This window comes from Protobothrops mucrosquamatus, unplaced genomic scaffold (genome assembly GCF_001527695.2).
Source record: "Protobothrops mucrosquamatus isolate PMUCROS unplaced genomic scaffold, P.Mucros_1.0 scaffold1248, whole genome shotgun sequence".
Taxonomy (NCBI): Eukaryota; Metazoa; Chordata; class Lepidosauria; order Squamata; family Viperidae; genus Protobothrops; species Protobothrops mucrosquamatus.
The window spans coordinates 150,427-164,070 of NW_015387455.1; the positions used below are offsets into that span (position 1 = coordinate 150,427).

The 13,644-nt window shown below is 38.1% G+C and overlaps 1 protein-coding gene across 2 annotated transcripts in view; it reads right to left on the reverse strand.

Annotated features, from left to right (window-relative positions):
- ILRUN (inflammation and lipid regulator with UBA-like and NBR1-like domains) overlaps nucleotides 1-10,495 on the reverse strand; it is a 34,592-nt gene extending 24,097 nt beyond the window's left edge. For both annotated transcript variants that reach the window (XM_015821091.1, XM_015821090.1), the window contains exon 1: nucleotides 10,338-10,495. In XM_015821091.1, the coding sequence (XP_015676577.1) occupies nucleotides 10,338-10,495 (158 nt within the window). The remainder of the gene's footprint in view (nucleotides 1-10,337) is intronic.
- Nucleotides 10,496-13,644: the final 3,149 nt, after the last annotated feature.

A 13,644-nucleotide genomic window follows, 5' to 3' on the forward strand; every position in this document is an offset into this window, starting at 1 on the left:
CCCCCCCCCCCCCCCGGCTTAAGCTATCTCATTGCTGTGCAAGGGAAGATGGGAGAGAAAAAAGAGAAAAATCCAACCGGTCTCCTAGGCTTGAACCCCAACCCCATTTACAGAAAAATAAGCAGGCACACAATGAGGAATACACATTGAAAGGAAGGTGGTAGCATCGGCAGCTCTGAGCATGCTGGGAGCTGCAAGTGCACTACGCAAATAATCCAATGCATTCTCCATTGTGTGCCTGCGTACTCTCTTGTACATCTCTTTGCTTCCAATCTCTCCGCTTTGCAAGGAAGGAAAAAAAAGGAAAAACAATAGGTCATGCACAAGACAACAAGTACTGGTGGCAATCACATGACAGAGGGACATGGTGAAAAGTCACAAATGTGAGCCTTGGTTGTAAAATCAGCACCATAGTAAGTTCAAACCATCACTGAATAAGGTAGTCAGTAAGTGAAGTCTACCTATAGTTCTACTCTTACCACAAAATTCTGGAGATTATCCCCCCTCCATTATATTGTGATGATTGTTTCCACATCCCTGCTTCTCACTAAGGCACTATAATCTTCACCTTGAGTCGTTAAGGAGATGGCTCTTTCTACAGCTCTTAAAAGTGATGACTGGCTAGCTCTGCTTTTATTCTGTTTTTACAGCTTTACAAGCAAACCCTGTACTGAATGCAAACAGTGAATAAATATAACCAGACCATCAAGAATTATACTTGTCATTAATCTCTTTTAAAACATGATATGAAAAATATTATTTTAGGTTGCAAAATGATATAATTAGATGCCATAGCAGTCAATCATCTAGGCAGTAAACTGCATTAAACTTCTATAAAGCATCAAGAATTTTTTTGAGAAAGAGAGGATTATATTCTAAACTGCTGGCTCAGTCAAATGCTATGGGATAGATCCGTGTTGACAAAAGCTACTAAGTGACGATAAATGCTTTACAGTACCAGTTGCTTGTTGCTTCTCTTTACTGTATGGTTTAAGAGGATAATAGATAAATCAATATATAACGTAAGATTTATACTAACTTACAATCAGATGAATGAAGCAATACCTGTTAAAATCAGTCAATTAATCTGCTTCATTTAAATATCACTTCAATTCTGACAAAAGGCAAAATTGATAAGTGAAAACAATGAAGGCCACAGGATTATGATTCAGAATACTTCTATGACATCTTGCCCGGACATCTTTCTTCAAAATCCAGAAGTATTATAAAATTCATGCAAATTGCATGAATACTAAGAAAGTTGCATATTTATAGAGAAATCACAGCTCACAATATACTGTACATTAGAAAAGCATTTTAACTGCTCCTTCAAATTAAAGAAAAAAAACACAGCTTGCTATGTCATTATTTTCAATCTTGTAAATATACTTCAAAGGGGAAAGGGCTATTTATGCATCAAGGCTGATTGCCAATTCTCTTCCCTTCCATGTGTCATATTTCATCACCCAGCATTGCCACTTGGAATGGTTTCAGTATTTGTTCCAGCTAATATGTAACTGAGGCTGAAACAAATTGAAAAGCAGACTATCTTTTCTTCTAAGCATTTTCCTAAACCAAACTGCAGTGAAAAACAAAATTATTATTATTTTAAATTATACAATTTGTTCAGTAAAAAGTTGATGTCAACCTGGAGAGATAACAGATTACAACAAGGAGGATGAAAAAAACATGAGCAGAGTCACGATGACAAAGCAAATATTTAACTGAAGTTCAACTGAACAAGTGCTCTTTGCCACAAAGCTGTACAAAATACCAACCACAGCTACAGCAAAACACAGATGTTTTAAGTTATGAGATGATTAAAGAACCAGTTAACAAATCAGAGGTCGAAATTGCAGTCTATTTTATCAAGTCTTCCAGGTATATATTTAAATCATAGCATGCTGAATTCTGGGAAATAATAATCTAAGAAGAAATGCTTCTCCTCCCTGAATTATACTTACCATCAAATATAAATGGCAAATGTTGCTAAAAAAAAAAAGTCTCTACCTGGAAAAAATTTATTGATGTATGCTTAAGATGATGTCTTTATGAACATATTTATAATCTCATAAATACATGCAAAGCAGTTTGTTTGTAAGACATTTTCACAACTTCTAGAGAAAAATAAGGAGCTGATAATTATGAAATGAGGTTTATGAAATTAATGAACTATGAACTGTGAAAGAGGAAACAGAGATTTTTCTTTCTATTTCAAGGGCCTTATACATAGAAGTATTCCTTGACTTATGACCACAATTGGACTTGAAATTTTGGTCATTGCGGTCATTAAACAAGGCACCCATATGACCACCTTGCTCAATAACCGCAATCCCAGCCCTCCCAGGTGCAGTTGCTAACCGACTGCATGGGTCACTAAGATAACAACACAAAAGAGCTACCTGCCAAAAGAGGGGAGTCAATTCCCATTCATGCACAAAAAGGGTCATGTGAAGTGAAGCTTGGAACTCAACAAGTCCTTTTTCCAGCCAACTGCAAGCTGTCCCCTCTGTGTGTAGAAGGAATCAGCATTGCTGGGCCAGAAAAAGGAAGTTCTGATCCCAAGCATCTGAGCATCCTTTCTCCATCCCAGCATACTGGTTCCCATCTACTCTGTGGCCTTTCTAGCCTTTAGAAATACTGTATTCACTAGCTTTCTGGCTAGAAAATTAATGTGCTGTTCTTCTGAAGGGTAGAAAGGGTTTTTCCCACTAGCACCTTTGAGAATGACAAAGTTGCTTGAGAGAAGGACTCTGCCCTGCATCAGTCAAAATCAAGCTGACAGGCAACACTTCTACTGTCAAAGGCACTGGCTGAAAAAGTCCATGACGAAAGTTAAATGGGATTTTAGGATGGGGCGCTTGGAGCCAGCTTCGCTCCAAACACTCCATGCTGGCAAATACCCTATGCTAAAATCCTCCTTAGCTTTTCTCATAGACTTCTCACCCAGCATTTTTGAGAGCGGAAGGGCTGCTTGGTGAACGGACTCCACCCTTTATGAGGCAAAATCGATCTAGCAGAGAGTCCTTGCACTCTCAAAGAGACTGGCGGAAAAAGATTCATTCCAAAATGGGTCCTGATGGACCATTTTCAGCCATCCCCCAGGAACCAGGAGGAGTCTTGCGACAACAGCTTGCGACCTTCTTTGCCTGCTTCCCTGTTGACTTTCTGAGGAATATTGCAAATGATGATCACATGATCGTGGGTACCTTGGCATCCTATCATAAACACAAATGGATTGCCAACAGCCCACACTTCTATACATGACTGTGGGATGCTGCAACAGTCATAATTTGGGGGATTGGTTTAACTCCCTTTATTCAGCACCACTGTGATTTTGGTTACTGAACACAATTCAATAATTTGGTCATTAAGTGAGGATTACCTATATAACATGAGCTTTTTCATAATATTAAATTCAAATGTTTCCATACAAGTTTCTAAAGTAGAATAAGTCTTTCTATATAAATTACTTATAAAATATGCCAGAGTCAAATAGTTTCCAGAATCATAATATCAACAGCATAAAATAGTAACTGAATAATCCTTGAGTTATTATTGTAATAAAGCTTGCCTATCAGGGTCGTAACTCATGACAGTCATAATACAAGTTGATCCCAAGATTTTATGACCTTTTTGCCAAAATCATTTAAGCGAATTTTGCTTAATATTTTTGTTGGTCACCTGATTTTATGATATTTTTGTGAAATCACCGCAGTCCTTAAGTGAATCTATGGTCATTAAGCAAACATTGCAATCATTAAGCAAACCATCGGCTTGCTATGGGCAAGGTTTTGCCAAAAATCAGAAGTGTCAGTTTTGGGCAAAACTGTTGTAAAATATGGTCACATGACCGCAGGACACTCCAGATGGCCATAAATGCAGTCTTGTTGCTGAGCACTCAAAGTACAGTCATGTGACCACGAGAGGAGGGAAAATATAGCTTTCATGTATCTGTTACTGTAACTTCTATCAATATACTGTAGTTCCAATCCAAACTTTGAGAATCTGTTTCTTGACCTGGGCTGCCTCAAAGGACTGACACAAATCTAGTGGTCACCTTCTCTCTTACTCCAAAGTACTAGCATGAAGATTTATCTACCTTGCCCATCATATCTGGAATTGAATATATTATATGTTGAATGTTTTATTTCTCCCTCATCATAAAAAGTTGCCATAAATTTTAATGACATTTGAGAACAGCAGCTCTCTCATTCAGCGAAACAGTCCCTAAACGGGTAATCATGACTGGAACTGTGCTTTCCTTTTCCCCACTCCCTCATTCTTTTGATTGCTTCCCCCTCTACTGGGATAATTAACAAGAAGAAAATTAATGTTTGTATTTACATTCATTGAAGAAGAAGGGATTACAAGAGAGTAGACAGACACATAATGGGGAATACATTGGGCCATTTGCTTTGCACGCTTGTGGCTCCTCCTCCTCCAGGACCACCACATTATGTGCCTGCTTACGCTTTTCTGATTTCACTTCTCCCCATACCACCACATTCCCTTCAGTGTGCATCCTCTATTGTGTGCCTGCTTACTTTCTTGTAATCCCTTCCTCTCCAAACTCTCCACTCATAAAACAGTTTGGAAAGTTATTTATGATCTGTCCTTGAAGCTAGAATCAGTGCACCACCGCCATGATCATGTGATTGCAATTCAACTGCTTGGCGACTACCTTGTATTTATGACTGCCATATCCTCTGGTCATATGATTGCAATTTGCAACTGTCCCAGCAAGTTTCCAACAAGCAATGTTAATTGGGGGAAGCATGATTAGCTTAACAACCATGTGATTTGTTTAGTTTGTGTAAACCACCCGGAATGACAGTGAGTTAATAAATAACTACCATATAAGTCACTAAATGATCACTGTGATTCACTTAAGGACCATGGTAAAAATTGTCATAAAATTGGATCCAATCATATTTATTTATTATTTATTTATTTATTTTTCATAATTTATATGCCGCCCTTCTCCCCACGGGACTCAGGGCGGCTCACAGCATATTAAAATAACACAATACAAACAACACACACAACATTTCCCCTATAAAAGCCAATTAAAACCAAATATGATGACTCACTTAATGACCATACCATTTCACAACCAAAATTCTGATTCTAACTGTGGTCATAACTTGAAGACTACCTGTAATCAGCATCTGGATTCAGAATAAATTTCTTCTTACAAGAAAGCCCATCTACTCTAAGGGACAATCATTCCTGAAGAATCTGACTACAACGACATTGCACTGTAGTAACTATTTGTGAACCTTAAAATGCTGAAAAAAAATTGCTATAAAACTTTGGTGCACATGTGATTCTTGCCTAAAAACTTGTTCACTGCCTTTCATGTAATCTATGTAAGGAGAAGACAAGAAGGAGTACAGCTCTGCTAATTCTTCTTGATCATTCAGTGGCTTTCAATACTAGTGACCACTATATTATTCTGAACAGGCTCTCAAAATAGATGGTTTGAATTACAAAGAGCTGAACTATTAGCTAACTCTTCGTTCCACTGTGGTCACTGGCTACCATTTCAACATTTTTCCCCTGATACTCTCCTGTTTATGAAGAATTAAGATCACCATTTGGAAGGGGTCATTGATCCAGATCTGTGACTTAGAATAATTTTACCTGTTAAGACTAGTTATCATATTTTAGCTGTAACTACACCTGAACAAAGAAGTCTGGCTAATATTAACCAGTTCTGGAAACTTGCATGGTAAAAATCTTATTAATCCCTAGGCCACTACTGAGCTCTTTAAAACTGGCTTATATACTCAAATACAATTCAAAATGTAAACCTAAAATGACTTGGAACCTAGATGCTGTGTCTCATTGTAAATCTCCATGTATCATTGCCAGCTCAGAGTTGACAAGGAAACCAATAGATAGCAATCGGTTCCAGAGTTACTGGGCAAATTGCTGCCTGAGCAGCTGCAGGCAGAGGCAGTGCTGTCCAATAACCTGGTCTGTCTGCTGCCAGTCTTAGAAGTTAAGGAGCCTGAGCTGTTTTCCCCTCCTAGTGCAAGGGCTTGCTATACCAGTGGTGGCAAACCTATGGCACGGGTGCCAGAGGCGGCACTCAGAGCCCTCTCTGTGGGCACGCGCGCCGTCGCCCCAGTCCTAGGCCTTCAGCTGGGTTTTATAAAACCTTTTTGCTTTAGGCCTCCGCCGCCATGTGCAAAAAAAAAAAAAGGTTCAATCAGTCAATTTCAATTTCTCACGCGAAAAAAAAAAGATCTTGCAAAGTTGGAATTGATTGATTGAACTTCTTAGTCCCACCCAGTCTGCCGTTACCATGACAGCCACGCCCACCCAATGGGCCACACCCAGCCAATGGGCCACATCCACCTGGCACTCGGCGATGCATAAGTGGGTTTTGGGTTCCAGTTTGGGCACTCAGTTTCTAAAAGGTTCACCATCACTGTGCTATACCGACAGCAGGGTAGAATAAAGGCACTCTGCAAGTCTCCTCACAAGAAAGGAATATCATCCTTCCAAATAGCAGTTCCAGAGTTGCTTCTATTTAAGAAGAGTAGCAGGCTCAAGCCCCTCTATTATATGTGTGAGCATTCTTTTATACAGCTAGATTAAGTATACTTTCCTAATGCCGAACATTTTAAGTTGTCCCATCAAAACTTATATTTAATTATTTTTACATTTTTGCCATCACCAAGATTGGACAGATGCTCCAGGTGGCTATTATACTAATACACTGTTATACAACTGTATAGAAAGAATTTTTTATATATTTACACTCTTATGCATTTCAAATCTAAATTTTATCATGGAAAAATGTATACAAATGAAGGTATAACCATTTAAAATAAGAAAGTGTTCTTAGTTGAATTAAAAATGGATTTTATGACAGCATATCAATCAGTTTTACCTAAGTTAAGGTGGTTGTCTTTCTGCTTATCTCTGGACATAATCCTCTGAACACAAAGTTTATGCTGATAAGCTAAACAATTTAGGAAGATTTTAAGAACAAAATAAAAATGTTCTGTCTCTTCCCAGTCTTTTATGGCGTCTTAAGTTTCTTCTGAAATTTCTGACGAGTTCTGGAATCTAATTAGCAGAAAAACTATTAAAACTCTATTCTGAATGGAAGTATCTCTTCTACAATTAATTCACTCATATTATCACAATTCCAGGATATACTTATTCAAGACTGAGGAAAGAGTACAGAAATTCTGTGAGTACTCCTGGATATTGTAAAGTATATTTTTCGATATATTTTACTTGAAATTGAAAGGTTGCTAAACAGGACAGTTGTTAACATATCTGATCATGGACTTAAACATATGTTACAATATTAGAGCTAAGCTTTGACATCTCTATTTTTATCAACTAATTATACCTTCAACTAAAGAACTCCAGGAACAGATGATAATAAACATAGTGAGAAGGAAAGTATGCCACTTGTAAAATGCAGAAGTCAACACGGAAGCCATGTTCATTCACTCTTATATACTATGATCATTTATTTAAAACAGGCATGTCAAACTCGCGATGTCATGTGATGTCGCACAACGTATGGGGCCGGTTTTGCCATTGCCGGCAATGGGGTAGGCGTGGCTTTCACATGACACATCCGGCCCGCGGGCCGGCAGTTTGACACCCCTGATTTAAAAGGTCCACTTGAGCCTTATATGGCATAATGCACCATTGCTTCTCTAAGAACAGAATTTTTTGGGACATATTCAAACATCTGTTAAATGTGTTCAAAATTTGGTAAGAGAAATATCAACATTGGATGCTTCTCTTCACTGATTAAATATTTTAATATCTCCCCAAACACTGGGGGGGGGATGGGAACTGATAGAAATGGAAGAATAAATACAAACTTGGGAATGAAATGTACATGAGAATATTATGCTATATTGTTTAAATAAATAAAAAGTCCACAAACTTTGATATCTCCTCTGTGGGTGCATTACTCTCCCTAGCTGCATTATTAATGCATACAAAGGCATCTGATTCATTTAAAATATAGTCAAAATATTGAAGACTTTTCTTCACAGAACAATTATTCTGTCACCAGAATTTTTGCAATATATCAGTAGTCACATATTACCAGAGTCCAGTAATTACCAGAATACCAGTATAGAATCCATGCTTAAATACTGAAACAGAGTTTGAAGGACATCATGCATTATGCTGCAACAAATCTCTATTTACCACATATTGGTACAATAGATCTACGGAGATCCCCAGTATTATGACATTTGTTTATTGGATTCTGATTTTTGAACTATGTGGGTCAACAAGGCCTTGTGAAATCTAGATTCAACACTCTGTTTGGCTCAAAAGTGTATTAGATAATCTTGCACAAGGCTATCACACAGATGACATGGTGTCCTTCTTTCTGGAATGTACTATTAAGAGTGCAAGTTGAGGAGATGTCACATGACAATGTAGCTTAAATATTAAGATTAAACATTTCTAGTATAATTTCTCCCTTTTCATATGTAGAAATCCTCTTTTAAAAGAAGACCAGGCAGACATGTGAGTTCTAATCTGTAGTTTTAAATGGTACATTCCAGTTATGCTAACATTTCTGCCATATATCAGAAATAACAGAAATAAACTCAAATTTCAGTTTAACCATACCATAACCAGTATATTTATTATCAGCACCAAACTAACTATATAATAAAATTCGCTAAGGAACTGCTATTAAACAGATTCAAAACCCTTTTTACAGCCCAGTTGTAATAATGTTGCTTTACAAATAAGTCTCCTTAATTTCAAATTGAACTATTCCTAAGGAAGCTTGAACTGAGTCCAAACAATTTTTATCTACTTATTTCATTATGCTGCTTGAGCGCTAAGTCTTTATGAAATAAAGGGAAGACTTGCTTGACATGTACTCAACTGCCAGAGGTTACAACATTACATGCAAGTAGTTTTTTCAATAAGAATATGAAACTTGTTTATCGTTTCAAGTGGTATATTCGTTCCAATTTCCCATTCTAGTAAAGAGCCCTAGGATCTCCTGGCAGACTCCCATTACAATACTAAGGTTTTAACATCCAAGTTTGGAAGCTTTTTGAGATTAATCAAGATCATTACTTGACACCAAATATTGTGCTCAATATGCCAGTACAATTTTTTTTCCAATCTATACTGATGTAACACTTGAAAGACCAGGTTGGGGACAGATTGTTCTGGAAACTATCTACAGTATGTGATTTCTAAGAGTCAATAAAACCTGATGGAACAAAATCAATCAATCGCTGATTGTAGTAGTTTGTAGATATGTGATTTGTATAAAAGTCAAAAAACATATGAGAGACAATAGAAATTTGATCAAAAAGTGAAAGCTCATACGCTGAAAACATGCCTTAACTTTGTACCACCTCCATTCACAGACAGCATGCATAGCTTAAAATTTCTGTTTACAAATCTGTGGACTAGAACTTCTGTAATAAACAGACGGTGATTGAAACTGTATAAAAGTTTGGAGAAATATGGCTTGCACAGATATAATCAGCCCAAATTGTAGACAATTTTGTTTATCCCAAATAGCAACAGGACAAGTTCACTGACAAACAAACAAAAAGCTTTGAATCAGGGTGCAAGCTTCACTTCTTCAATGACTCACCATACTGCTGGGGGCAATAAAGGGAAAGTAAAAACATACACAAAAATGCCATACGCAGAAGAAATCAAAATACGACTAACTTCACATTTAAAGGAAAAGAAGTAGGCCACATTAGAGGAAGGGGCACACAGAACAGCTTGTTATATTATTATATCGCATTCAAAATGCCTTTAAAGCCTGAACAGATTTTTTTTAAAAAAAATTCAAAACGCTGAAGAATGTGTCTTTGGGTTAAATAACAGAGACCATGGGGAAAAAAACAAACCCGCAATGTGATGGAACCAGTTACAAAGGACAGACAGGTAGAGCAAAAACCGGGATTTTAACCCTATAGGAAGCCTGACCGTATAGGAAGAAGGCCTCACACGACGCCTTGTACAGAGATAAGGTGACTGCACCTGTATGACTTGTCCTGCAAGTGAAGAAGCGTCACATTCAGGCTTGTTTACATCTGACAGGGCTGATCCACCTGACATTACTCCTCACCCACAGGGGTAGTATGTCCGTGGACAAATCCTCGACCGCGCTCCACTAGCGGGATAACTTCCCTAGTCGGGGCGAGCGGTTCCGAAGAACAAGCTGGGCCTGGCAAAGTGAGTTTCCCACCTCTCCACTCAGCCCTCCCGAGAAAGCCCAACGGGGCAATCCCCCCCTCCCCACTTCTCCAACTACCCGCCGCTGGTCCCATCCCGTCCCATTCCTCCCAGCGGTGTACCAGTTCGTCATGTCCAGGAAGAAGGCGCAGCCAGCCGGGCTGAGCTGAAAGCCAAGGAGCCGCTGAAATTCGCCAATGAGGACGTCCTTGTCGGTGGTTCCCAGACAGCTGAACTTCTGCATCAACTCAGCGTCCAGATCCACGTCCATCCCCTCCATGGCGGCGCGACCCCTTCTTCCCGCGCCAGCCCGGCCCCTTCCACTAGGCCCCGGGCTGCCCCTGAGCCGCCACTGCCGCCTGCCTGCTCAAAGCTGCATGGGGGAGGGGGGGGAGGGAGAACGAGCGGGCGAGCGAGTGAGCGAACAGCACGCAAAGCACGCCGATGCCGTGGCGTAACGTCGGCACGTACCATGAGTTCACAAACGTGATGACGTCACACGGGAAGGCTCAAAATACAAGCCTCTCAACGTAAACATTGTAAAGTTTGTAAACACTAAACGAGCTGATTTTAGAGCGGTTTTTTTTTTTCCTACGCTGGGTCTCAGCTGGGGACAATCCCTGGCTGAAGCTGAATGGGCTCGGAAGCTGGGTTTTATTTAGGCAGGGCCGGAGACTCGACGGAAAAGTTCGGACAATTCCTTGTGGAAAGGGACAGTGGTAAACTACTTCCCTTTTACTGCCTCGAAGACCAGAGAATCAAGTTCACCAAGGAGCCGAGTTCTGCTCAAAAAAAGACTTTATTTACAAAACATTTGAGTTCCAGTAGTAGTATTAGATCGCACTGCGCCTGCACTGGGGATTTTCTCGGAATCTAGCTTCCATGTATATGAAGGTCATTAAAGTATTTGTTGCTCCATTGTTTTTTTTGTGTTGTGCGTTATTTTTTTCTGTTTGGACAAAAAGGACTTTTAACTCATTGAATCAGACCCGTGCAAATAAGAGGGCAATGAGTTCATTAACCAATCGCATTTCCTAAATTATATTTATATTCTACAAATCTGATTTTCCATAAATAAGGAATTCAAACACGTAACTCTTAGACCATTACCAGTTCTTATTTGCAGTGTACATTATAAGTTACCACAGCCCATCTTTCTAATAACCCCCGTTTCTGTGTTTTGCCTGAAATCTGGAAGGGACTATGTTAACATTTGCTTCTGGACTTTCGACACAGAAATGGAAGGCTAGCAACAAAATGCATTTAATTGTGATGGCCTCTTTCTTCCTCCCTCTTGTTCTTTTGAGTCATTGGATTTTTATTTTCATTTTTCTCAATATTAAAAAAAAATGGGACACCATTACCACAAAGATGGCTGAGAAACTGGTTCAGACGACTGCACCTTATGAAATAATAATAATAATAATAATAATAATAATAATAATAATAATAATAATAATAATAATAATAATAATAATAACAACAACAACAACAACAACAACAATAAAGTTGGAAGGGACCTTGGAAGTCATCTAGTCCAACCCCCTGCTCAGGCAGGAACCCTATACCATTTCAGGAAAATGGCTGTCCAGCCTCTTCTTAAAACTTCCAGTGTTGGAGCATTCACCGCTTCTGGTGGCAGGTTGTTCCATTGGTTAATTGTTCTAACTGTCAGGAGGTTTCTCCTTAGTTCTAAGTTGCTTCTCTCCTTGATCAGTTTCCACCCATTGCTTCTTGTCCTGCCTTCAGGCGCTTTGGAGAATAGCTTGACTCCCTCTTCTTTGTGGCAGCCCCTGAGATATTGGAACACTGCTATCATGTCCCCCCTCATCCTTCTCTTCATTAAACTAGACATGCCCAATTCCAGCAACCATTCCTTATGTTTTAGTCTCCAGTCCCTTAATCATCTTTGTTGCTCTTCTCTGTACTCTTTCTAGAGTCTCAACATCTTTTTTACATCGTGATTACATCTTGTGTTTCATTGAATGAAAAACTCATTATAGACAAATGATTCTCACATTTTGCAGATGAGAAACATGAGACCATAAAAAATAATTGGTAATGGTTTAAGTTTTCATTTTATTTTCTATAAAGTATGAAAGTAACCATTGCTAATATTCAGTAAGCCATCTATAAAATCTACATCTGTTTACTGCCCACTTAAATTTTATTATTAAGGCTGTTTATTTTTATCATAGTGAAATTCTTAATTCTCTGAGATAGAAAAAGAAAATACCCATTTAGAATATAGTAATTGATGAAGTTGAAACTGAAATAATTTCCATTAAATTTAGTGAGGCTTCTTAATCCTAAATGAACTTGCATAAATATTTAACAAGAGTCTAGTAGTTAATTATAATCTAGGTTTGCCAAAAAAGGAACACCAACATTTTCATTAAAAAGAAAAAAAACAAGGATTGGCAGTGCAGTTCACAATACTCATATAATAATCTATAAATAAATAAATGCAAAGTAAAAAAACAAAGTATAAATACGGTATATAAGTGATTAATACATTATTTAAATAAATAACTGTGATGAGCAATTGTGGAAGTTCATATTTTAAGTATGAAGAAGCTCTCACTCAATTTTAATGATCAAATGTAATTTGCTGTATTTATGACTGTTATGTATGATTAATATCTATAAACCACCTAGAGTCCATTGGAATTGAAGCAATTGATAAATTGTATAAAGAAACATATGCCATGTTAAGTATTCCAAAGTAATTCATCTACTTGATTGTTAAGCAGCTAAATTGCCAACATTGAATAGTAGTTACATGATTAGTAATAAAAAGTAGTTCATTCGAGTAAACTATTTTATACAAGGTAGGTATATATTATATTCCACTATATTTAATTGAACCTACACCAACAGATTCTGAGTGGTTTACAAAATCTAATGCAAAGTTAAAATTAGAAACAGTCTAAAATTGATACTATAAAGCATGAGGCAACCCTCCCTCTCCCAACATATTTACTTTACACTAAGGAACAAAACCAAGTTGTAAGTGCTTTTCAGAATCCCAGAAGAATGGGCACCATCAGAATTTCTGGAGAGATGCTGTTCCATAGGGTGGAATAGCACACTTCCTAAGTCCTAAGATGATAACATTTAATAGGAGAGACCTGATGCACACCCACTTTGCCCACATATAGAAGAGTTATAAAGATTAACTACCACCTTAAAGCCAACTGATAGCCAATGGAACTTGAATAGCAGCAGCGACACATGGGCACAAGTAGAGCCTATTTTACTACTAGCACTGCCACATTCTGAATCAGATCTAACTTCTGGATGGTCTTCCAAAGCAGCCCCATGTATAGCAGATTGCAAATATAAATACTATAAAAATTACAACTAATAAGTTAACTAATGTCAAGTCAACCAACTGAGGCAGGGGGTTGGTGGGGAAATTGCCCATTG